This window comes from Salvelinus fontinalis, chromosome 10 (genome assembly GCF_029448725.1).
Source record: "Salvelinus fontinalis isolate EN_2023a chromosome 10, ASM2944872v1, whole genome shotgun sequence".
In the NCBI taxonomy this organism is placed as follows: domain Eukaryota; kingdom Metazoa; phylum Chordata; class Actinopteri; order Salmoniformes; family Salmonidae; genus Salvelinus; species Salvelinus fontinalis.
Window position 1 is genome coordinate 26,664,859 of NC_074674.1, and position 24,678 is coordinate 26,689,536.

General features: G+C 42.6%; 1 protein-coding gene across 1 annotated transcript in view; it reads right to left on the reverse strand.

Annotated features, from left to right (window-relative positions):
• Window positions 1-24,678, reverse strand: part of LOC129863880 (transmembrane protein 132C-like) — a 216,571-nt gene that overhangs the window by 176,270 nt on the left and 15,623 nt on the right. The window contains exon 2 of the mRNA XM_055936249.1: window positions 458-1,379. Within this exon, the coding sequence (XP_055792224.1) occupies window positions 458-1,379 (922 nt within the window). The remainder of the gene's footprint in view (window positions 1-457; window positions 1,380-24,678) is intronic.

Sequence of the window (24,678 nt, forward strand, 5' to 3'; positions counted from 1 at the left end):
AAAGAGGCATGATTTCAGCAGCTGTGTAGCAGTATGTTTGACTATTTCCTCTCACAAAGCAGATTAAATGGGAGTAAAATAACCTATATTATTATCAGCTAGTGAATATCTTGCACAAGGATGACATTTAAAAAGTAAACAGGGTAATCTGTGAACATATTTAATGTATCACCATGACTAAAAACTCCATGGAGACAACAGATGAGTCACAGCTCTCTATTCTCTGAGCCCAGCGGTTTCAAAGCAAACCCACAGTGAAATAAAAGTACAGATACAAATACAATTTCCTTGTAAATGTAATGGGAAATAAAGCTTTTGGGATTGAATTGAATAGCACAGTTTGTGCTTTATCTGAGATCTCCCTTGTAAAAGAGGTATTCTGACCTCAATGGGACTTCCTGGATGAATGATGGTTTTCATCAAAATGCTTTACTGTGCCTCAGGGAGGCCCACTCACCTAAGGGTGAAGATCTGTACAGGTGACAGCGTGGAGAGAGCCAGGAAGGTGGAGACCGTCTCCCTCTGTCTGATTGGTCTAGAGGGCACCATCACCACAAAGTTACTGTCTAGCCTTAGCTCTGACATGGGCTGGAACAGACGCACGCTCCCGATACGCTGCATGGGTGTGGGCCCTGAGAAGTACCCCATGGGCCCCTGGTGCTCTGTGCGCATGGAACTTCCCCTCCGTAAGTCCTCTGAGCTGCACTCCCCAGTCTCTGTGGACTGTACCATGTAGTAGAGCTCCACAGGGGTGCCCTGGGCCTGCTCCGGAGCTCTCTGCCTGCCGTGCCTCACGGTAGAGGGGTTAAACCAGCTAGCCAGGGGCTCCAGCTCGGCCACACACATCCCCAGCTCCCCCTTCAGACGACACATGCCCCGCACCTCTTGGGTCTCGTGGAAGGCAAACATCCGGACACAGGGAAGCCTGTGGATGGTGGTATAGTCATCCCAGTCCCTGCCCACCACATAGAACAACACCTGCACTTTGGGCCAACTGGGGTGGATCCTCTCACTGATGATGAAAGTCTGGACCTTCCAGTTGTAGGTGAAAAGGGACGGAGAAGAAGAGGAGATGGACGATGACGGGGAGGTGAAAGAGGGTCCACTGAAGGGTCCGGGGCTCTGTAGGAGCTCCAGGGGGATGGTTTGCTGGACAGACATGGGTCCATAGCTGGCGTTGATGGAGGGCATCCGGCGGGCCTGCTGGATGAAGAAGGGCTCGGTCCTGGCCTGCAGGCTGGAGTTCCTCATCAGGTCCTGGTTGGCCTCCTTCAGAAAGAAGGCTGCCTCGGCGTTGAGGACCTGGTAGCTGACAGGCAAGTAGGTGGGCATGGGGCCATACCTCTGTAGACCCTCAAGAATCCCCCTGCTGTCTACCACTGGAACACAGAGGAGGGGAGAAGTTAGCTACATACCTGTTAACCTCTATAACAAAGGGCAGAGCAGAGAGAGGATGAGAAATGTAGTAAGAAATGGAAGAAAACACTGGACATTGTGAACATATAGTCTCTTTATCTCTATGCTCTACACAGCTATATTACAATGTCCTAATAAGAAGTTATTTGCTACAAAGTGTGCATATGACATCCCCTTCACGCATTATTTATCTCACTATATGAAGTAGCATGTGAAATGACATCCTGCAGTTAAACAGAGAGACTTGAAGACATGGATTAGGAATCAAATCTAGTCTACAGTAATAGACTGTTTCTACTAAATAGTCACAGTTCCTTGTTAGACCCTAATCACTCACTCAGTCAACTCAGTCACTCCTTTCCTCATATTCCTCCTCTTCCTTCTCCTCTATCTTAACAATTTGGTTCACAACCTCCACAACCTCTTGTCTGGAGTCTGAACCCCTGTATATAGCCTCGTTACTGTATTGTTGCTATTGAATTATTTGTTATTTATCTCTTTTTAATTTTTTTAAATTTGTATTTATTTATTGTTTACTTCAGTTTATTTAGTAAATACTTTCTTAACATGTATTTTTTCTTAACTGCATTGTTGGTTAAGGTCTTATAAGTAAGCATTCCACTGTAAGGTCTACACCTGTTGCATGCATGTGACAAATAAAATTAGATTTTGACTTTTGATTTTGACTATTTGACCCTGTTAGCGACCCCAACACCCAGCAGGGCCTCAACCCCCCGCCCCCCTCCCTCCTCCCTCACCCCCTTCAAACTCATCTACACCTACCCCTTCTGTCTCTCCCTCCTTCCCCCTGCCCGTCCTCTCTTCCCCCTCTCTCTCCCTCTGCCATCAAGCTCTAGATATTTGGTCTGATGGAGGATCCCAGGAGAGGCCATTGATTTCCCGTCGTGGCCAGGCCATGCGGCAGGGAGACACGGCAGTGATTTGTGACAGCCCATGGCAGCCTGACAAAGACCAGCCTGGAGGACCAGGCACAACAAGCTGTGGTCAGAATATCGAAGGCCATAAAGCACAGTGTCTGTCTGTGTGTATGTCTGTCTGAGAGTTGAATAGAGACACTTCGGAAATTTTAATGATGGTTGATACTCAAGTCGTACCTGAAAGTAGGCTAGGACTACTGTGTGATGTTACACAAAGGCTGAGTACAGAGGCAGAGCAGACAGATGTTTAACTGTGCTGGAGTGTACCTCACAGAGAGTAAGATAGACACCTCTCTGTCTCTCTCAGTGAGAGTTTGCACACTGTCTTAGTTTTCACATACAGTAGTCCCATGATAGAGACGCAGAAACTACTTCATTACAATCAAAGTGCTGTAATCACGTCCTAAATGTGGATTTAGATATAGAATGCTTTTCTTCATCTTCCAACGCTCAAAATGCAGTAAGTAAAGGCTCCCGATTCCCCTTGGGTCGGCAAAAGTAGGATTTCATGCCTGATGTTCATGTAAATCACATTAACTTCCAGATTTTGAAATACAGTTTCTAGCAATGAAAACATGATTTGTGCAGATACTTGACTTGTTTGCCAAATCCTGCCTACTGTACACAGCCCTGAGATCAGTGAACACAACCTAACTCCAGAGGACATGGCATAAAGAGCCTTGTAACGTATTAAACAGGAAGCTCTGCTCCACCACCACCACTGGACATATGGGACATGTTATCCTTGCATGATTTGGGTGCCAAAAACCTACTAAACACAGTGATCCTTTTTAATACATTTTTATTTATTTATTTTTTACCCGCTTTTTCTCCCCAATTTCATGGTATCCAATTGTTAGTAGTTACTGTCTTGTCTCATCGCTACAACTCCCGTACGGGGAGACAAAGGTTGAGAGCCACGCGTCCTCCGAAACACAACCCAACCAAGCCACACTGCTTCTTAACACAGCGCGCATCCAACCCGGAAGACAGCCGCACCAATGTGTTGGAGGAAACACCGTACACCTAGCTACCTGGTCAGCGTGCACTGCACCCGGCCCTCAGGAGTCGCTAGTGCGCGATGAGACAGTCGCGGCCGGCTGCGACAGAGCCTGGGCTCGAACCCAGAGCCTTAGACCACTGCGCCACACGGGAGGCCATTTTTATATATTTTTTGAGACCAAATTTGTATTTTTTTGTAATTTGTTCGTTGGCCGAGGTTACAGGTACAATATATAAATTCATATAATTTCATATTCCGTTCATGTCGTATTTTCCATTCATTATTTTAATTTAGTTATTTTCCACATTAGTTATTTTCCAACTGTACCTGCGGGCTGCCACTCAACAACAACAAAAATATACATACAAAAGGTACATAAATACAAAGTATTGATCATTTTGATCATATTACAGAGTTAAAAAGTAATAATAGATTTAGTATTTAAAGGAAAAGAAACAAAAAGAAGTGAGCCTCCACCCCCAACTTCCCATCCCCAACCCTGTTTTCCATTGCTTCCCACCTCCCTACATACTAGGATTGCTTGTCAGTCATGCCATTTTGAATCCAAGCTACATTGTTTTTCAACTTTGCGACCAATTGAAATGTGAGCAATGAATGGACAAAAGCATAGTTTACATTGTTTAAGGGAAATACAGTGGATTCTGAAAGTATTCAGACCCCTTCCATTTTTACAAATTTTGTTACGTTACAGCCTTATTCTAAAATGGATTTAAAAAAAATTCATCCTCTTCAGTCTACACACAATACCCCATAATGACAAAGTGAAACAGTTTTTTTGACATTTTTGCAAATCTATGAACAATTTTAAACAGAAATAACTTATTTAAATATGTATTCAGACCCTTTGTTATGAGTCTCGAAATTGAGCTCAGGTGCATCCTGTTTCTATTGATCATTCTTGAGATGTTTCTACAACTTGATTGGAGTCCACCTGTGGCAAATTCAATTGATTGGACATGATTTGGAAAGGCACACGCCTGTCTATATACAGTGCATGTCAGAGCAAAAACCAAGCCATGAGGTCGAAAGAATTGTCCATAGAGCACAGATCTGGGGATGGGTACCAAAAAATTGCTGCAGCATTGAAGGTCCCCAAGAACACAGTGGCCTCCATCATTCATAAGTGGAAGAAGTTTGAAACCACCAAGACTCTTCCTAGAGATGGACACCCTGCTAAACTGAAGACTCAAGGCTGTAATCGCTGCCAAAGGTGCTTCAACAAAGTACTGAGTAAAGAGTCTAAATACCTATGTAAATGTCATATTTAAAATTTTCACATTTCTAAAAACCTGTTTTTGCTTTGTCATTATGGGGTACTGTGTGTAGATTGATGAGGGGGAAAAACAATTGAATACATTTTAGAATAAGGCTGTAACGTGACAAAATGTGGAAAAAGTCAAGGGGTCTGAATACTTTCCGAATGCACTGTATAAGTGAAGACCACATCTTCCAGGGCAATAGGAGACACCATGGGTGTTTCTCAATACGCATTCTACCGTGCTCCGAGCACGTAATCTGGAGCACAGGAGGGTCGGAGCATGAGTCCAAATCAAGTATGCAAAACGGAGCACGGAGGGCACTTCTCGGATGCGTACCTGTAAACATTTCAAAGCATGTATCGATGCAAGCTTCAATGATAAGTATGAACAGAAATATGATACAACCACATAAAACAACGCAATATTTATTGAAATCAATGTGGACATTATTTGTTCTGAAGCGAGAGAAAATAAACTCAGGCTTCGGAATGAAATGTTTCCCATTCACATCTCTTATGTTGCATGACTACAATATTGTATCTTGAAAACATTAAAAAAAATATTTCTATGTTCATTTTGGCATGTTTACCTGTCTACAATACCCACTGTAGTTTCCGTAGATTGCAAGCCTATAATAAGTCAACTGGCTACCTACTACTTTTAGCTAGCTTGCCACAAAGAATTGGTAGCTAGCTACCCATGAATAATTTACATCTACCTTGCATAAGATTACTTTTAAGTCATTTTTGCTTGTTGAATTATCTGGTTAGGTAGATAATTGCGATTCACAAATAGCTATCTGATAGTTATAAAGTAAAATGTTTGCTTTGTACATATCTTGTTTTGTCTCTATTGCCATTGTCCTGGCTGGAAGAAAGTTTAGTAAATGGGTAAGTCCATAGTAAGTCAATAGGGCTAACTGGCTAGCTAGCTAGCCTCTATAATTAGAAGCTAGCTACCCATGAAGAAATGACATCTACCTGACATAACAGTAGTTTAAGGTCATTTGGCTGTTTAACTAGCTAGACTAATAAGATTCACATATACAGTTGAAGTCAGAAGTTTACATACACTTAGGTTGGAGTCATTAAAACTTTTTCAACCACTCCACAAATTTCTTGCCAAAACTATAGTTTTGGGAAGTCAATTAGGACATCTACTTTGTGCATGACACAAGTCATTTTTCCAACAATTGTTTACAGACAGATTATTTCACTTATAATTCACTGTATCACAACAGCAAAGGAACTTGTGAAGATGCTGGCGGAAACAGGTACAAAAATATCTATATCCACAGTAAAACGAGTCCTATATCGACATAACCTGAAAGGCCGCTCAGCAAGGAAGAATCCACTGCTCCAAAACCGCCATAAAAAAGCCAGACTACGGTTTGCAACTGCACATGGGGACAAAGATCGTACTTTTTGGAGAAATGTCCTCTGGCCTGATGAAACAAAAATAGAACTGTTTGGCCATAATGACCATCGTTATGTTTGATGTTCATCCCAACCGTGAAGCACGGCGGTGGCAGCATCATGTTGTGGGGGTGCTTTGCTGCAGGAGGGACTGGTGCACCTCACAAAATAGATGGCATCATGAGGCCGGAAAATTATGTGGATATGTTGAAGCAACATCTCAAGACATCAGTCAGGAAGTTAAAGCTTTGTCGCAAATGGGTCTTCCAAATGGACAATGACCTCAAGCATACTTCCAAAGTTGGTGCAAAATGGCTTAAAACCTCTTGACGCTAGGGGTCTTGTGAAGACTTACAGAAAACGTTTGACCTCTGTCATTGCCAACAAAGGGTATATAACAAAGTATAGAGATAAACTTTTGTTTTTGACCAAATACTTATTTTCCACCATCATTTGCAAATAAATTCATTAGAAATCCTACAATGTCATTTTCTGAATTCTTTTTTCTCATTTTGTCTGTCATAGTTGAAGTGTACCTATGATGAAAATTACAGGCCTCTCTCATCTTTTTAAGTGGGAGAACTTGCACAATTGGTGGCTGACTAAATACTTTTTTTGCCCCACTGTATCTCTCTATACTCAGCCAGGGGGGAAAATAATAATTTCTAAACAAATTTAGGATGGGGCGAAATGCTAGTGCCTACAAATACACTTAAAAGTTTGATACGGATCTTTCCCGCTTTGTAAGTTTGCTCATTTTATCCAGGATCGCTTACCTTGCCACATACATTTTTTCAACTGCACTATGAGACACAGTGATTCTTGGCTAGGCCATGGGATTCCCACTGGCTGTTGGTATACAGTAGGCTTTAAACAGCAATGTAAACAACCAATCTCACTCCTTTACAAAACATATTATAGACGATTATCATGGTTGTTCGATGCTGCATCACACCATTACAACAAAGTAGAAACGCAGTTCAACGTCTTCCTCCACGGCAAAATGCAGCCACAACTCAATGAAATGTGAGTGGGTTAGGTTACATTTGAGTGAGTTACATTGGCTTATTCAGTCTTTGTCTTAATATGCCCTAATACAGGGATATTCAACTTTGAGCCTACGAGGTCCATTGCCTGCTGGTTTTCTGTTCTACCTTATAATTAAATACACACACCTGGTGTCCCAGGTCTAAATCAGTCCCTGATTAGAGAGTAATAATGAAAACATGCAGTGGAACTGGCTTCTAGGTCCAAAGTTGACTTTGAAGGCCCTAGTATGATTCATTGTCGTTTGATTGAGCCTTTTGACTGGCTGGGAGGCCTCCTACACTCTACTCTAGGTTAAGTAATACAGGAGTTAAGGAACATAAAGAAGAGTCATCCTTGCTCCCTGTGTGACTAATCTAGCTGTGTCTCTGCTGCTGTCCACAGTCCAAGAGATATTCCACATCAGGATGGAAAGAGTAAGATGAAAGAGAGTGGGGAGAAAGGTGGGGAATGAATGAGAGGAAGAAAGTTAACCTTAATGCCCTGCGAACTGGAGAGAGCAAAAGACTTTGAGAGAACATCCTCAGCTCCCTCAGCAGCAGTTAATGAAAGTGCATTGACCAGTTTATATAGTAACCAAATCCAATTCCCAAGGAATAGTCACCAAACCGATGGCCATAATCTTAACATCAGTAGACCCCCAACCCAAGCATCTGTTCTATTTTCTTTCTTTTTTTACATGCCTGACATCTCTAATCATAGTAAAGCAACTTTCCTCAAGCCTGCTTTACAAGCTGTATATAAGAAACACACCCACTGAATACAAAGTGAATATGAGAATTTGCAGGGAAATATACACAAACATAAATGTGTATTTTTCCTTGTCAAACTAGAGTAATAGCACTTTGCAATCACTTGATGTGTGACTGGTCTACAAAGAAGAACATTTTGTTGGGCATTTGCTGGGCAAATGCCCTGAAAAACTTGACAGCACCCGATGTCACAGGAAGACCAAAAAGATCATCAAGGACAACAACCATCTGAGCCACTACCTGTTCACCCGGCTGCCATCCAGAAGTCGAGGTCAGTACAGGTGCATCAAAGCTGGGACCGAGAGACTGAAAAACAGCTTCTGTCTCAAGGCCATCAGACTGTTAAACTGCCATCACTAACACATAGAGAATGCTAGCTACATACAGACTTGTAGTCAATGGCAACTTTAATAAAATGGATCACTAGTCACTTTAATAATGCCACTTTATATAATGTTTACATATCTGCATTACTCATCTCATATGTATACACTGTATTCTATACTATTATTGCATCTTGCCTATGCCGCTCTGTCATTGCTCATCCATATATTTATATTTGTATATTCTTATTCCATTCCTTTACTTAGTTTTGTGTTTTAGGTATTTGTTGTGGAATTGATAGATATTACTTGTTAGATATTTCTGCACTGTTGGAACTAGAAGCACAAGCATTTCGCTACACTCACAATAACGTCTACTAACCACGTGTATGTGACCAATAAAATTTGATTTGATTTTAACATTAAGCCACCAAACAAATGGCTATTCTGCTGTACAAACAGAGAGACAGGTGGGTCTCAAATGTACATTTACCCAGAATGATTGCTGACATTTGTCCCTCCATCCTCACATTGCAGTCTGAAGTCCTATTGATAACTCCTCGTAGTCCAAAATGACATTTTGCAAAGCATTAAACAAAATGCTCCGTATGTATCAAAAAAATAAAAAGAGATGTTCTTTGATGTGTGCTTTTTTAAGACCAGGCTCTTCCATTTGCCTATGAAAAGCTTCGTTCTCTGTTAAGAAACTGCTTGGGGACCTTGATGTCACCATCAATACCGTCAGTCTGTATAAGTGGAAACTTTTCCCTTTTTAACCAACATTTTTGACTCTTCAAAGGTTCAGTATAAAATTCAGCAGCTTTTAGCAGAAGCACTGTCATTGGCAAACTGGAGAAGTTTAAAAACCTTATCAAAGACCGTTACTGATAATGCCTCCTCACACAAAAAAGAACAAGATGGTAGTTGAGGGTTTCTAAACCAATCGAGTACTATATGTTACTCAGCTTTGTGTAGGCTGAAGAGAGCGCTTGTTGTTGCCAGACGACAGTGTTTCAGCAAACAACAGAAAGAGCTGATGGCAAACTTGGACTGCTTACAGAGTAACTTATTACATTTGTTACTCTTGCAACGGTGCAAAACACTACCAATGGTCATGTAGTCAGGACTAACAACCATCTTCAGTAAATGCTGACACAGACAGACACATAGCATCAGTGAAGGTGGCAAAGTTGTTGATGACCTTAAGAGAAGCGACTGGGGAGAATAGAGCCTGGAGCTGAGTCTCCGGCCCTCAGGGGTAGTCAGCCAGTCAGAATCCAGTTTGGGCTACAGTAATTGGAGTGCCTTTAGGCTAGCTCACACTCAACTACCCAGCGTGGCCAGCAATATAATCTCAGTATTAGTGAGGAATGTGTGTAGCCTGGGATAATAGCTGCGACCAGAGAGAACAGATGACCATTCTAATCGCTTTAAGTGCCCAGCGTGTGTACCTTGACATAGTATGTCAGAAGAGAGCCAGGGTAAAGCCGGGTTGGAGCAGAGAGGCATTTAGAAGTCTGGGGGTTAATCAGATCACTTATAGAGCCGGGCTGCACTTCATCTTTCATCGCCGGGCAACACATTCATACTGCAATCAATACTTTAAATTATATTTCCCATTTGTGAAAAATTGAGCAAAATAAGGCATTGTGACTGGGCCGAGATGGATGAGGTGAGTCTTAATATATTTTATGGACAACAATAAGTCTTCCCTTCAGTTTTTCTCTGGATGACAGGCTCAAGTTGTTTTCCTTCTGACAAGATCAGAGAAGGGCGGTCTATGGCTTTACCTGCTGGTGCTCTCAGTATACACACTGGGCCTTTACTTTGGTAAGCACATCATGCTCTCTCTCTCCAACCAAACATCAACCCATATAGGACCACGGCCAGACAGTGTCTGTCTGAGCATTTGCACTCCAGTCCAGATGAGTATGTGAGGCGTGAGGGAAGGATGTGTGTGAGGAGTGAGGAATCATAAACCTCCAGTCAGAGTAAAAGCAAGCCACAGACAGTCATCTCTCTCAGATGAACGAGCCTCCATCACATCGTAGCACGACGCACTCCTTACTGCCATACTGATGGTCATTATCTAGGAAAAAAGGATGAGGCATATGCAAAAGGCACTTATCAAGGACATTGTTAAAAGTATTTATATGCAACAATTCTAGTTCTAGTCAACATGTGTTATTTTATTGTGTAACTTTATATTACATTTTTACTTTAGTTTATTTAGTAAATATTTTCTTAACTCTATTTCTTGAACTGCATTGTTGGTTAAGGGCTTGTAAGTAAGCATTTCACGGTAAAGTCTACACTTGTTGTATTCTGCGCATGTGACAAATAACATTTGATTTGATTTGACATACAGTACCAGTCAAAGGTTTGGACACACCTACTCATTCAAGGGGTTTTCTTTATTTGTACTATTTTCTACGTTGTAGAATAAGAGTGAAGACATCAAAACTATGAAATAACACATATGGAATCATGTAGTAACCAAAAAAAGTGTTAAACAAATCAAAATACCCCCACACCATCACACCTCCTCCTCCATGCTTCACGGTGGGAGCTACACATGCAGAGATTATGCGTTCACCTACTCTGCATCTCACAAAGACACGGCGGTTGGAACCAAAAATCTCAAGGTTGGACTCATCAGACCAAAAGGACAGATTTCCATCGGTCTAATGTCCATTGCTCATGTTTCTTGGTCCAATAAAGTATCTTCTTAATATTGGTGTCCTTTAGTAGTGGTTTCTTTGCAGAAATTCGACCATGAAGGCCTAATTCAGGCAGTCTCCTCTGAACAGTTGATGTTGAGATGTCTGTTACTTGAACTCTGTGAAGCATTTATTTGAGCTGCAATCTGAGGTGCAGTTAACTCTAATGAACTTATCCTCTGCAGCACAGGTAACTATGGGTCTTCCTTTCCCGTGGCAGTCCTCCATCATAGCGCTTGATGGTTTTTGCGACTGCACTTGAGGAAACCTTCAAAGTTCTTGAAATCTTCCGGATTGACTGACCTTCATGTCTTAAGGTAATGATGGACTGTCGTTTCTCTTTGCTTATTTGAGCTGTTCTTGCCATAATATGGACTTGGTATTTTACCAAATAGGGTTATCTTCTGTATACCACCCTTACCTTGTCACAACACAACTGATTGGCTCAAACACATTTAGAAGAAAAGATATTACACAAATTAACTTTTAACAAGGCACATCTGTTAATTGAAATGCATTCCAGTTGACTACCTCATGAAGCTGGTTAAGAGAATGCCAAGAGTGTGCAAAGCTGTCATCAAGGCAAGGGTGGCTACTTTGAAGAATCTCAAATATATATATTTTTTTTATTTGTTTAACGCTTTTTTGGTTACTACATGATTCCATATGTGTTATTTCATAGTTTTGATGTCTTCACTATTGTTCTACAATGTAGGAAATAGTACAAATAAAGATAAACCCTTGAATGAGTAGGTATGCCCAACATTTTGACTGGTACTGTATGTCTGTAGAATATTTATGAAAGATATTTCAGCTAATATACTGTAATATCCTGTAGGAAGTTGGAAAAGCAAAAAAACATGCAATTAGAAAATAGATTTGGTATCAAGGGCTTTGCTGAAGGACGAATTCTACTTCCATTATTCACCTTTATCAAATCTCTGTAGAATCTGGAGAAAAAAAAGATAATTAACCAAAGTCTACATGAGATGGAGCTGAATCAAGTAGTTTGTTGTTGTTGTTGTTGTTTACACGGTAAGTTCTTCACAGCACAAGCAGCCCCCAATTAGAGCTTAAAGGTAAATGCTCTGAAGCAGGAGGCTTCTAATTCATTCTACTGCTTCCCCAGTTGGACATAATGTGTTCCAATCGTATAGGAATCTTTAAGAAACGCTAATGGAAAAAACGCCCCAGTCGGTCATTTGTCATGCTTGGCTGGGTAAAACTCTTTCAGCATCTTTCTAGCATCTCTTTATCTACGAGTAAGCGATTTTCAGCGTTAAAGCTTGCAGTGAGCTATCTCTCCCTAGTGGGGCTACTGAGCAATGAACAGTGCTCCGGCAGTTGTGGCAGAGGGGGGAAAAAAGCTTTCCGCTTTAAGACACATTGGGGACCTGAATGGGCTTTTTATGACACGTCAATCCTGTCCATTGCCTGTAAACCTGCTGCTGTGCATTGTATCGAGGTATTCAGGGAGGAGAATTGCAGTAGGGAGGTTGATGTTTATTGTCATGAGTCTTGTCCTGAAGGCAGAACTGAGCGATGTCCCCTTAGATAAGCTAACTCCAGTCAAAATTGGCTATATTGTAAAAATGCATAAAGAAATGTGTTCTTTGGTCTTCATTTAAGGTTAGGCATTAAGGTTAGCAGTGTGGTTAAGGTTAGAGTTAAGGTTAGGGTTAAAATCAGATTTTAGGACTTTGTGGCTTTGCCAGCTAGTGACCACTTTGTAGAGCTGCCTCCAGAATAACATTCATAATGAAAAAAGCTAACCTGCTTGCGGTGGAGGGATCGACGCTGCAGGCAGCAACCGTTTAGCCGAGATGAACTAGGGAGGACTAACTCTCAAAGTGGATTCGGGACAAATGTGCTAAGCTGAGCAATGCAGCAGGTACACTTCCTGTAGGGGCAACGGAGCAGCAATCTCAAGAGTTCAGCTTTTACTGGATGGCTCTGCTGGTGTTGTTCAGGGAGCCAGGGAGCCTGTCCTCTTCCTCTTTCCCATGTCAATGTCAAATGATCATCAGATTTCACTGTTCTCTCATAGCTGCCTGCATTCAAAGTGAGTGAAATAAATGTGGTGACAATGACAGATTACATGGCGCTTTGCTCAGACACGAATCAGGCCCTGTGTCATATATAACAGTGTCTGCAGGCACATGGTAATCACATCCAAGTAAACCCATTTCAGGTCTAGATTATAGCCCCCAGCCTGATGTTTCTTGTTAAAACTTGAAAATTAGATGCAGTGAATAAGGTTGGAATAATGCAATGGGTTGCAGGTAAGTGAGGAGGGTGAATAATGTATCTGCATTTACTGCAAGTTTACTCTGAATGAGAGTCAATAGTCCTTGAGCACAAAGAAGAAATCCTATGATTTCGAAGGACGCAAGCTACAGTATACAGTATTGCCTGACCAAGATTACAGTCCACCATGTCCAAGGGCCGGGCAGAATCTACACAAGCAGAATATAAATTATACATACCTTAATAATTCATTTGAATCAAACTACAGACTGTTAGACCCCTAGAAGCATGGACAAAACAACACTGCGGATTTCCCAAATCATAAAATCAAGAGGTCCTTCAGAAGATGGCCCTATTATCAAATTCTCCAGGAGATTATGGTAACAGGAGGCTATCACTGCTATGAAAATACAATCAAAGACGACTAATTGTCAAAACCAAGGCCTCTTGCTGGATTTTGTGGTTTTATAAATTGACTATTTCTCTGTATTCAGAAGGATACTGCACTTCTGAAAAATCTTTTCTGTACTGCTCTGACTCTGAAAGAAGAATGAACGCTGAGGCGTTGAAAGCATACTCATGACGTTCAGAAAGATGCTGGACTGCTGAGTGTAGGAACTGAATGTATTTCAACACCAATTAAACCATAGCCTTCCCTCAATTCTCACTCGGCATAGAGGGAGCTGCTTTGTCCGACAGCAACAGTATGAGCCAAATTGCTCTGAAGATTTCAAATTTACCAATTCATAAACGGGGAGGAAATTAGATGAAAGGTTTTGCTGCTGAGTGATTTTGAGTACAATAAACATTTAGTTTGTTGTGGGGTTACGCTATTGAATGGTTTATTATTCTAGTGACAAAAGAGGGGGAAGATGAGACGGAGGAGAAAGAGAAGGATGGTGATGATGATAGTGCATAGCTGTGTGTGTGTGTGTGTGTGTGTGTATGCGCGTGTGTGGGTGTGTGTGCATGCGTGAGCGTGTTCCCTTGCACACACCCCAGTAGCCCCAGGCCACAGGCACTCTCTGTAAACAGAAATGTATATTTAGCCAGTCCGCTCCATCATAATATGGATCAAGGATGGGCAACTGACCGTGGATCAATCCCCCCCCCCCCCCCAGTTTTTAGGAATTCAGTCAACTTACTGTTGAGAGTTAGATTAGTAGAATACACAAGGTCCTATTTCGGAATTAGCCTATGTCAGCTAAAACATTTTTGATTGGTAAGTTCGCTTGTAATAATCATGGTTGTATTATCGACCCGGGGGGGACCCCATTCATTTTGTTAGTCACTCTCACTCAGATATCATATTAATAACTGCAAACATTTCTCTCCACCCACCCTATGGCAAGATCGTAGTTTTCTCTCCGCCCTCTGGCAAAATTAGTAAAATTGCATGAAATGAGTTGTAAAATTGCTAAGTCTTCTCTTCTACACATGGGAAAATGTGTAGAATTGCAGCAAACTTACTTTAAAAAAGCATTTTCTCTACGCACCATATCAAAATGTGTAGAATTGCAGGAAATAAACTCTAAAACTTGAATTTTCTCTCTCCGCTGTCAATAGGGAGGCAAAATGTCCCTTGTGTGGGTATGGATGTGAGTATGCAGACCCACGAACCACTGCGAACCCTCCTGATGAATTCAGTTTTTATTTGTGACCGCCAGACCCATCAAAGTTGCCCGTCTCTGATATGGATGATCAAAAGTGTTGCCTCTAAAGCCTGAACTCTAATCTGTGAGAATAGCCCAGATCCATTTACCATCTAGGTGTAAGTAAGCAGCCACTGGCAGAGAGACAGGATTCTGTTCTTCAGTAATATAGTGGAGGTATGGAAATCTGCTTCTGACAGCAGCGTATAGTGATAAACAGCACAGGGGATAGGAGCCTGGGCTAGGGTGGCCGTGAGGAATTCAACAAGCACAACCAAGAGGAAGGAAAAGAGCATTTCAGCACAGCTCTAAAATGGAATTAACTGCACTCAAGGTCCCCTGCATACACAGCTCAGAGGCCACATGCTCAAGTGATATCCTCTCCCAAATTGCCACAGAGAATTTGAGTCTCGCTTTGTTTTTTTGTTTTTTTTGGGGGGGGGGGCTGACCGTCATTTTGACATGGTGCTATCTATCAGGCCTTCCTCCCTCAGTCGCCTGATATTGTGACTAACAGAAGGGAAAAAGTTTAGTCAGATAATTACCTCTGGCTGCCTCGGGTTTTGCTGAGAAAAAGCTTTTCAAAGAGTTTTCCTCTTTTTATGGCCAGTCATAAAATAAGGAGCCGCATCATAAAATATCTCTACTCTACCACCATGGCACTGTTTAAAAAGTTGTCTCTCCATGGAACATCACTCTTGGGTGAAGTATAGAGTGGGCGTGCCCAAGGTCACATGGCCCATGGGCAGAGAGTAAATCCTGTAACTGGGAGATGAGGAATCAGAGCTTGACAACACAGCCTGTCTTTGTTGTGAATTGAAGATCTCACTAAACTCAGATGTACCATAGAGGAGAACTACTGTCCATATCATCACAATGGGCTCTAAAGCGTGCTTCGATAAATTGAGGCCTTCAGAATCTTTTCTTCATTGTGGCAACATGATTCTCGTCCAGCTCATCTGATGATTAGTGATATTAGTCCGTCTCTTTATGAATATACTGTACTTATTTAGTATTGTAGTTTAGAGACATATTCACAGTGTGGTACTAATAATTCTGAACACACCTACAATGATTACACTTCTTCATATGGTAGTTGTTCAGGGTCACTTCTCAGGAAGTTCATACTACTGTATATGAAGACTGTGGAGTGCTGCTCCATAGTTGTGAAACTTGAAGTATATTGAGTTATAAAAAAAGTATTGGAAAGTCTTACAGTATCTGCAGTGAATCTCATCAGGGCAACCGAATGATGTAATCTCAAGTGTTCTAATGAAAAGAGTGGACAATAACACTTTGGTGTTTATTCTAAGGGCCTCCGGTTAGAGTATGAACCCTTCGCAAAGATGCAGATCTACCACACCGTGGCAAAGTCGGCCAAATTAAATATCATCTATTACTCTTAAAACCGTTAGCCTTTGCCTCTTCAGTGCAGCCAGACAGTCAACACAGTCGACTCATGTAGTCTTCAAGAGTCCACACACCGACCAGGGTCACCTGACTGTACAGCTGCAGGATATGCTAGCATCAAACTTCTCCCCTACAGAGGTCTCATATAAGGGCCCTGGTATCATCTCAGAGAGAGAGACCCACAGCAAAGGCAATAAACACCAAACAGTGAAGACTGCAGCTGACGGCAACACAACTGACACTTGTAAAATACTGTACATTCAGAAAATCAACTAACAAATAAACACATATTTAGAGAATGTAGAAACATACAATTTAGAAAATATCAGATATCTAAATATGTATGGAGGTGCATAGGAAACTTTAACCTGCATATCATTAACCTTCAGGGCAACTTTGTCAGTTACAAAAAGTATTTTTATGATTATTCATGTTTTCTATCATTTTTCATAGGAAGTAATAATTAGGTTCCATCATGTGTGCATATAAAAAAATATTGCTATGACAGCCTCACTACACACAAAGACAGCTTTGTGACATGGGAGAGAAGAGGGGAAAGAAAGAGTGGGTGTATAAGTGGCACTATAAAAGCCTCTTCAGAGCACTGTAAATTACTTCAAAATGGCTCTAAAATGACAGCTCCTTATCAAGTAATAACTCAATCTACAATACGGTATGTTGCTTTTTTTCCCCTTTCTCTCAGGGCAAGAGAAGGTTCACCACAGGACCAGAACACCGTCTTCCTCTTACTGTCATAGCAACAGTGTTACAACAGATGAGAGATGTTTGTATATCAGTTTGTACAACAACATCTATGAATACAGAGAAATAGCTTGTGATATGTGTAACAGTATAACTTTAGTACGTCCCCTCGCGCGAACCAGGGACCCTCTGCACACATCAACAACGATTGCCCACGAAGCATCGTTACCCATCGCTCCACAAAGGGGGAAACCCTACTTCAAGTCTCAGAGCAAGTGACGTAACCGATTGAAACGCTATTAGCGCGTACCCGCTAACTAGCTAGCCATTTCCCATCCGTTACATATGTTCACTTTCAATTCACTTTGAAATAGTGTGACAATTTCCCTTTTGTTTACAGTAGTGGCTGGAGGACATTAGAAGGTGGTATGGAGGGGGGGCGTTACACATTGTGGCAGCAATAATAGCTATAGGCCTATAGACCTGTTGACATAGCACCTTGGCTGCAACTCATTCCCACTTCCCCTGTATCTGCCTTGCCTGTGCTTGCAGAGATCTATCAGAGGCAGTCCACTGATGAGACCAGATCAATAACTAAGCCCCCTATTATCATTTCAAACCAAACACGGGCTCTAAAATGAATCTCTCCATTCCAAGTTAACGACTTCTCCAGAATAACCCCATGGGAAAGGATCTTTGTTTGTGTTTCTTCATATCGACCTGACACCAAGTGGATGGCCCGTACAAATCCATCTGATTCCTGTTGGGAAACTTTTTCCCAGACTTTGATTGTGTCTTCCTTTATGGGAAAAAAGGACATTAAGTATTCAACCGACCAAGCACAAGAGTTCCTCTTAAAACAAAACAAATACAGAGATGTATTTTTTTCTCCAGTGAAACTTCATGGTTTGACTTGTAGACCCTGTGCTCATTGGTGCCAATGTAACAAGCACCCCGTTGAGTGCCCAGAAAAGGACAGTTACCTCTGGCAGCTTCCCTAACCACAAACAGGCTCTGCTGTCATACTTAACCATTAGGTGAAAACGTCAAATCAACCATAGATCAGTAAGGCAACGTCATCCTCCCTTTCCAAGACCACCAGTCCAGGGTTGTTCAGGATATTCCAACTAAACCAATTACATTTGCACAATCTAGATGACCCCAAATGAAATAAAACCTTCCCAAACGACCTGAAACCACGCACAAATCCACAGCACCACACCTCAGCACTCCAACACAGAGCTCCACAGGCACTCCACCTATTGTTTTGCTTTCTCCCCAGGCTCTCGTTCCCAACTCAGCGTTTGTGCAAACCAATTTCTGTGTCTCCCAGGTCATCCCGCTCATTCAGCCAGAGAGGAAATGGCTTTCGGGTCACGCTGTGCCCTCACCAGGGTCGCCTGTTGAGAAAACAGTGTGTGTCACATGCCTCCAGATCTATAAACAGAATCCCACTGTGAGCTGTGGGGTGTGTACAACAGACTCCCCATCTCCACTAGCACCACTGTTAATGTTGTAGCTGTTATAGTGGCTTCCGCTGCTGCCAGAGAACTGACAGCTCCCACTGTCCACTGGTCTGGATATGAGATGAAAATTGGACATATTGTAGGTAGTTTCTCAACACACTATTCTAACACTGTGTTCAATATGAGTGAGTGGATCTGTTTGTGCACACAGACATACTACTTACTGTGTGTATCTATGTATGATTGCTTGTACACCATTGTGCATCTATAGACAATTCTCGGTGGTTGTGAGCCTCACGCCTATTCAGTCCTGTCGTCTAATGCCGCTCTGTTCATTCATACATGTGTAGCACAGCACTTATTTCACATTCACTGTGGAGAGGGATATAAAGAGAGTGATAGAATAGGAGAGGGATTGTAAAAAACATTCTACTTTCAATGGAAAAGCGAGGGGGGGGGTGTGCAGGGCTGACGGACAGGCATTAGGGGATCCTTTTTCACTTGCTGTTACTGACAGCATTGGTTGGCTTGACTATGGGCATTATTCTCCAGAAATATGTACTTGGAACTTGCTCTCTCTTGTCCATCTCTCCTGCCCCCCCCCCCCCTCCCCCAACCCCCGCATTCTCCTTCTGCCTCTCTCCCTTCCTATTTTTCTCTCCCTCCTCTGCTCATTCTCACACACAAAATCCATCTTCTGTATAATGAGCACTGGGTCCCGGGGGGTGGGGTGGGGTGTGGGGGGGGGGGGGGGTGGACCTTCCACCTGCTCAGCGAGGGAGTGACGCATGGCTCCTGCAGCAGCCAGCCACAGACACGCCTCTCCTCCTACCCCCTTCCCCTCCCTCCCTCTGCCCCTGGCTGCGCCCCAGGGAAATGGGCCCTCCTGTCCCCCAGCTCCCCATCAACGCTCCATCACAGACACACGTCTCAGACACAGCTCCTATCACCTAATCTGAGAGTCTGTCATTCACAGTTCACACTCACTCTCACACGTACAGACATGAGTTGCGGAAACAGACGCAAGTGCATGAACGCACACACACTCTCTCACACACTCATGCCACTGCACACACACTCTCTCACACACTCATGCCACTGCACACACCAACAGAACCAAGCCTCAAGGAAAGGCGAGGTAGTTTTTTAGTCTGTGTTCTCACTGTTTGGCGGCTGTCAGAGCTCCTGTTACACACACACACACACACACACACACAAAACACACATGCACAGTCAATATTTACAGCATGCCAGAAGAGAGAGAGAACGAAAGAGAGAGAGAGTGAGCCCTGCAGCCAAAACCAACAATTTGCATGTGCCCGCTGCCTCGCTAATTGGACACATTCGTCTTTCATTTAGCATTGGATTGAAGTGCAGGAATAGCTCCAAAAGCACGCAGCCTACTTCATCTTAGAACAAGTTTACTGAGTGCCGACCAAAAGAATTGAAAGCATTCTATGGCTGGCTTTGCCTCTGAAGATATGTGTACTTGTGTACTTTCTGTTGGTCGCTCTGAGACTGTTCGAGGAAAAGAGCCGGACCAAGAGGAAGTGAGATGTTTGATTGAAGAGTGAATCCAGGCATTGAGGGGAGAAAGGTGGGCTGAATGATTGCTCTCCCTCAATATGGCCAAAATACCAGCAATTTACTGTGCTCGCCATGGGCACACCATTGCCAGCAGTGTTGGATGGCTGATATCATAAAGTTGACAGGTCTGTTGAGTGGCCAGTAATGGTCTAATGGAGGTACAAAACCAGGATAGAACCAAGATTCAGTTCAACTGAATGGGAGCTGAGTGCACGTCAGATAAGTGGATGGAAGACATGATCATGGTGCAATCAGTGGTTCCCAAATTGGGGTCAATTGCTAGCAACAACAGATTAAACAAATTTGGCAAGGGTTCTGTGGAAGAAGTTGAGGGTGCAATACAATACAATGTAATATTATTCATCTACAATATACCCTTAGATGTACAACAGGGCCTCAACCTGCTAAATTGTCTCTCTGCCCCATGGGAAAATGTGGCCGGAAATTAGCTTTAAAACTTAAAGAAAGAAAATATCAGAAGCAAAGAGGGGGGCCTTTAAAATGTTCTTTCCCAGGGCCCGAGTCTTGGTTAGTCGGGCCATTCAATCATTTCATACTGACTAACACATGTATAGAATCTAACATTGAAGTATATGCATTAAAATCCATATTATTCACGTAGCATGTGGCGGTAATGGAGCAAATAGGAGAGGCGGTAAATTGCTCTGAGCAATTAAAGCTGTGAAATTGCATGTCCAAATAGCAGCGGACGGCGACATCACACTGGGAACATGATTTAAAATAATTGCTCCTTATTATCTGGGAAATAATTGAGAGAAGGAGAGGGGAGGTGCTGTGCAATAGGCAGAGAAATGGAAAAACGTTTTCTGGGCTGACTGGACATGTGACTTGCTAACACAGTGAGAGAGGCTGAAGTATGTGTTAATGAAAACATACAAATCAGATATACCATCCCAGTGATACACAAGGCAAGAAGACAGGGGGAAGAGGAAGGAGGATGAAGAGAGAGAGAGAGAGGATGTTAGATTGTGTCAGGTTGCTATATGGAACTGTCAACAACAACAAAAGCGTAGGAACTCTTGTCAAATGATTACTCTATTCAGATGGCGCTGCATGAGACTTGATTTTACTGCCCTCGTCATTCTAATCACATCAGGCTTCTCATTCAATCTCTCTCTCTCTATGGGTGGCCATGTAGTGCTGTTATGGGGTACACCCGCGTTCTAGGGCCCCCGCGATCCAGTAACAGTATAACAACATTCCACCCCATCCCCAAACCCCAGTGCTTTGACTGACAGCACAAGATAATCTGTTTCCGATATAATCTATCCAGTGGACCAGACATTCTATCAGTCGATCACTGCTCCTCGAGTCGATATCACAGGGAAGCAGAAATATTTCTTAAAAGAAGGAGGAAGCAGCAGATTTTTCAGTGTGGGCATGCAGGAGGCTGAAATTGGTGCATTCGCAAACCTGGAAGGATTCTGCACAGTTCATTAAGATAAAACGATTACATTCTGGTGAGACTGAGCAGCGATTGGGCCCGTGCTGTACACAGACCGCTCTGATTAGCTGCCGAGCCAACGCGCTCCACGACATTTTGATGCAAGACAATATTCCGCTTTTCAATTACACACCCCAACAGCCCCCTAACTACCAAAACCAACTCATTTGCATGATTGAAATATAATTATAGTGTGCTGAAAGCATAGTTCTGTTGTGTTTGCTATTACAATTGTTTTCATTTTGCACAAAAAAAGTATATGGTTGAGTTGGGTTTTCATTTTTATCTCCAGAAATGAATACACCGAAATCTATCTTTGACGAGGTACCTCAAGGTCAGGGAACGTATCAAGAGAAAACTTTCAGTCAGAAGAAAATAGTAATTCTGGTGAGAATAATTTCTTCAAAAGTAGTGAGGCTGAAACATTTACAATTACTGAGAGAGAGAGTCTTATTCACAGCGCTCTCACATTATTATCAAACGACGAAATGCTCTGGGCATGTTTCAAACTTGTTATAGGCTGGTCCCTCTACTCTGCTGCAAAGATTAGCCTGGAGACATAGCTTACTTCAGTATGATAGACAATAGACAGAGCAGATGGTTATTACATTGTCTTATCTATACATGGCTCGTTCAACAGCTGTTTAGCATTTGCACTCAGGTAATTTCCATGCTAAACACTAGTTCACTCAAACCGGTGTGAAGGTGACCTGTGTTCACCTGGCTTCCAGATGGTGTTTACCCATCCTCTGGGTGTAACATTACCCACAGCTGGGTCTGCCGCCCGCCACTAAACTACACTCTGCAAGTCAAATGTGTGTGTTTGTGTTTGTGAGTGTGTCATTGCATTTGTATTTATATCTGCTTGTGATGAACAGGGACACACATCAATCGGTTCACATGCATGCACAAAGTCATACTAACAAACCTTAAATCATTGCCCGCTTAGAGCGGCCAGCTTCTGCCCGTGATCAACATACTTTCACTTGAATAGCAAACTCAACCTGCCTCTAGCATTCCAATATCCCACATCAACAATATCAGAAAGCTGTGATGCCAGGAGTGAGACTTGCACTCAAAGTGCTCCATTAATTGAATCAAAGCTATGAATACCATGCTGACAATCCTATTGCTGAGCCATGGAAGCAGTACAACAAGTTATTGCGGGCCTAAATTATCATATAAAGACGAATAAAGAAACAACGTTCATTTTTTTATTGCATGCCGTTATGACTTTCTCCTGCACAACACAGCTGCATCAAAGCCAAAATCAATGTATTTTTGACTGTGTGTTATTGAGTCACCACATGCAGCCCCTAGTTTATGAAGACGCACATTATAATTAGTTTACAAAGACTCGTTGAATATTCAGAATTCACATGATTCCTGGGACAACGCAGAATGAAAATAGATGAGAGAATAATTGAAGTGTGTGTTGCTGGATGATTAGCATAGGAGAGGGCCCAGTTCCCATTCACATCTGCCTGCAATTCATCTTGCTATATTAAAGAAATTACTGTGCTGACAACAGATAATGCACTAATTTAATGCTAATACCACATTCATCAGGATCTAAGCTTCAGCCACAGTGAATGTCTGCATTTGAGTCTCCTCTCTTTTGTCCTGTTATCTATCATTTAGTGGAGTCTTATGAAAAGCAGGCTTTGTCTGGCTAAGTAAATGAGGCTTTCTTCCTGCTTAAACCCAGCTGTGTCAAACTCAGGCCCAGTCTCAGTGTTTGTCCTGTCAGTATCATGTGACTAGCCGTGCCCTTCTCCTTGTACCAGCCCCAAGCACAAAGCCATGGGAAAGTGGTGCTTGGATTATCTCTAGAATCAGGGGTTGCAACTTTGGTTTTAGAAGTGGGGGGACATAACTTTTTGTTCCAGTCAGATAAACACTCCAAACAGCGTACCCAACCACCTGGAGGCGTCCACATGGTTCTAAAGCACACCGTTGCCTCGTTTTGTATCACATTCCAATGATAAAACTGGGGGGGACAAAAATGCCCCCCCCCCCCCACAACCTGTAATAGTAGACCTGGAGGGCTGGATAAGAAAGCCACTAGCCTTTTAGAACTGGATCTGTGCTTGCCAGACGTAGAGCAGTCTCAGTCCTAGAGTCAAACACAGCTGGAGAACGAGAATACCCTTTTACTAATAGATTCCCCAGCGAGTTCATCACTGCCCACTGGGCACACACTGGTTGAATCAACGTCGTTTCCACATCACTTTAATGAAATTACGCTGAACCAATGTGGAAAAGAAGTTGAATTGACGTCCGTGCCCAGTGGGTGATTTCTTCAAATAGCACTGTTCTACCATAGTCACTCCCTCCCATAGACTCATCCATAGTCCCTTAGCTAAACAACATGTTCCTTCCACATCCGACGCCAAACACATCCCACATCCATCCATCAACTGATCCTATCGATTCAGAATGAGTCTTTGATTCGCCCATTCCAGTCCACAAAATTACACAGCACCCCTCCATCCACCATGTGATGTTGAATAACTAAGTGAGACGCAATTTTAGTCGAGCCACGGGGAGCCATTTTCTAGCTTTGATTAGCAGCCATGTCAGTGAGCTGCATGGAGTGGTGGTGTGAGCTGGGCCAGGAAATGTCAGGTCATCAGATTCCTCACTGCCTGTTCCGCACACTCACTGAAAGGTTCAAGGGAGGGAGAGCCAAAAAATCTGCTCTAAATGTAAATCCAATCTGATCAGCGCACCACAGGGTAACATAATATTTTTTTACATATGAAAGAGGTTCCGGTTGTACGATAACAGAATGAAAATAGTTCTAATTAGCCGTACAGAAGGGAGAGAGTTTCTCAGCGTGGCATACTGCCTACCTGGGTGAAGGAAAGGTGTGGATTAAAGGAAAACAAAGCAGCACCATGTGAAACTTAATTACAAACAAATGGAAAGAGTGCGGGAGAGAGTGGATGTAATAACATTGGGAATAATCTCACATGGGGCTGAGAGTAAACATGTTGGAGGTAAGGTACAGCTTTAAAATTAGTTCTGTGGTGTATTTTATGGCAAGTCATCAATACGGTTGATCATGAAGCCTTTCACTAGCGTGTGTTCATCAAAAAAGTCGTTAAAATGTTTCCTCTGTGTAGTGTACTCCAAAGGACTTTCTCAGCGTGTGTTCTCTGTGTGAAGCCATTTGTTTGATGCCTATATGTGTTTCTTTCTACAGCAGGCCGCTGTGCTGTGTTCCTTCACATACAGCCTTCCTCCTCACAG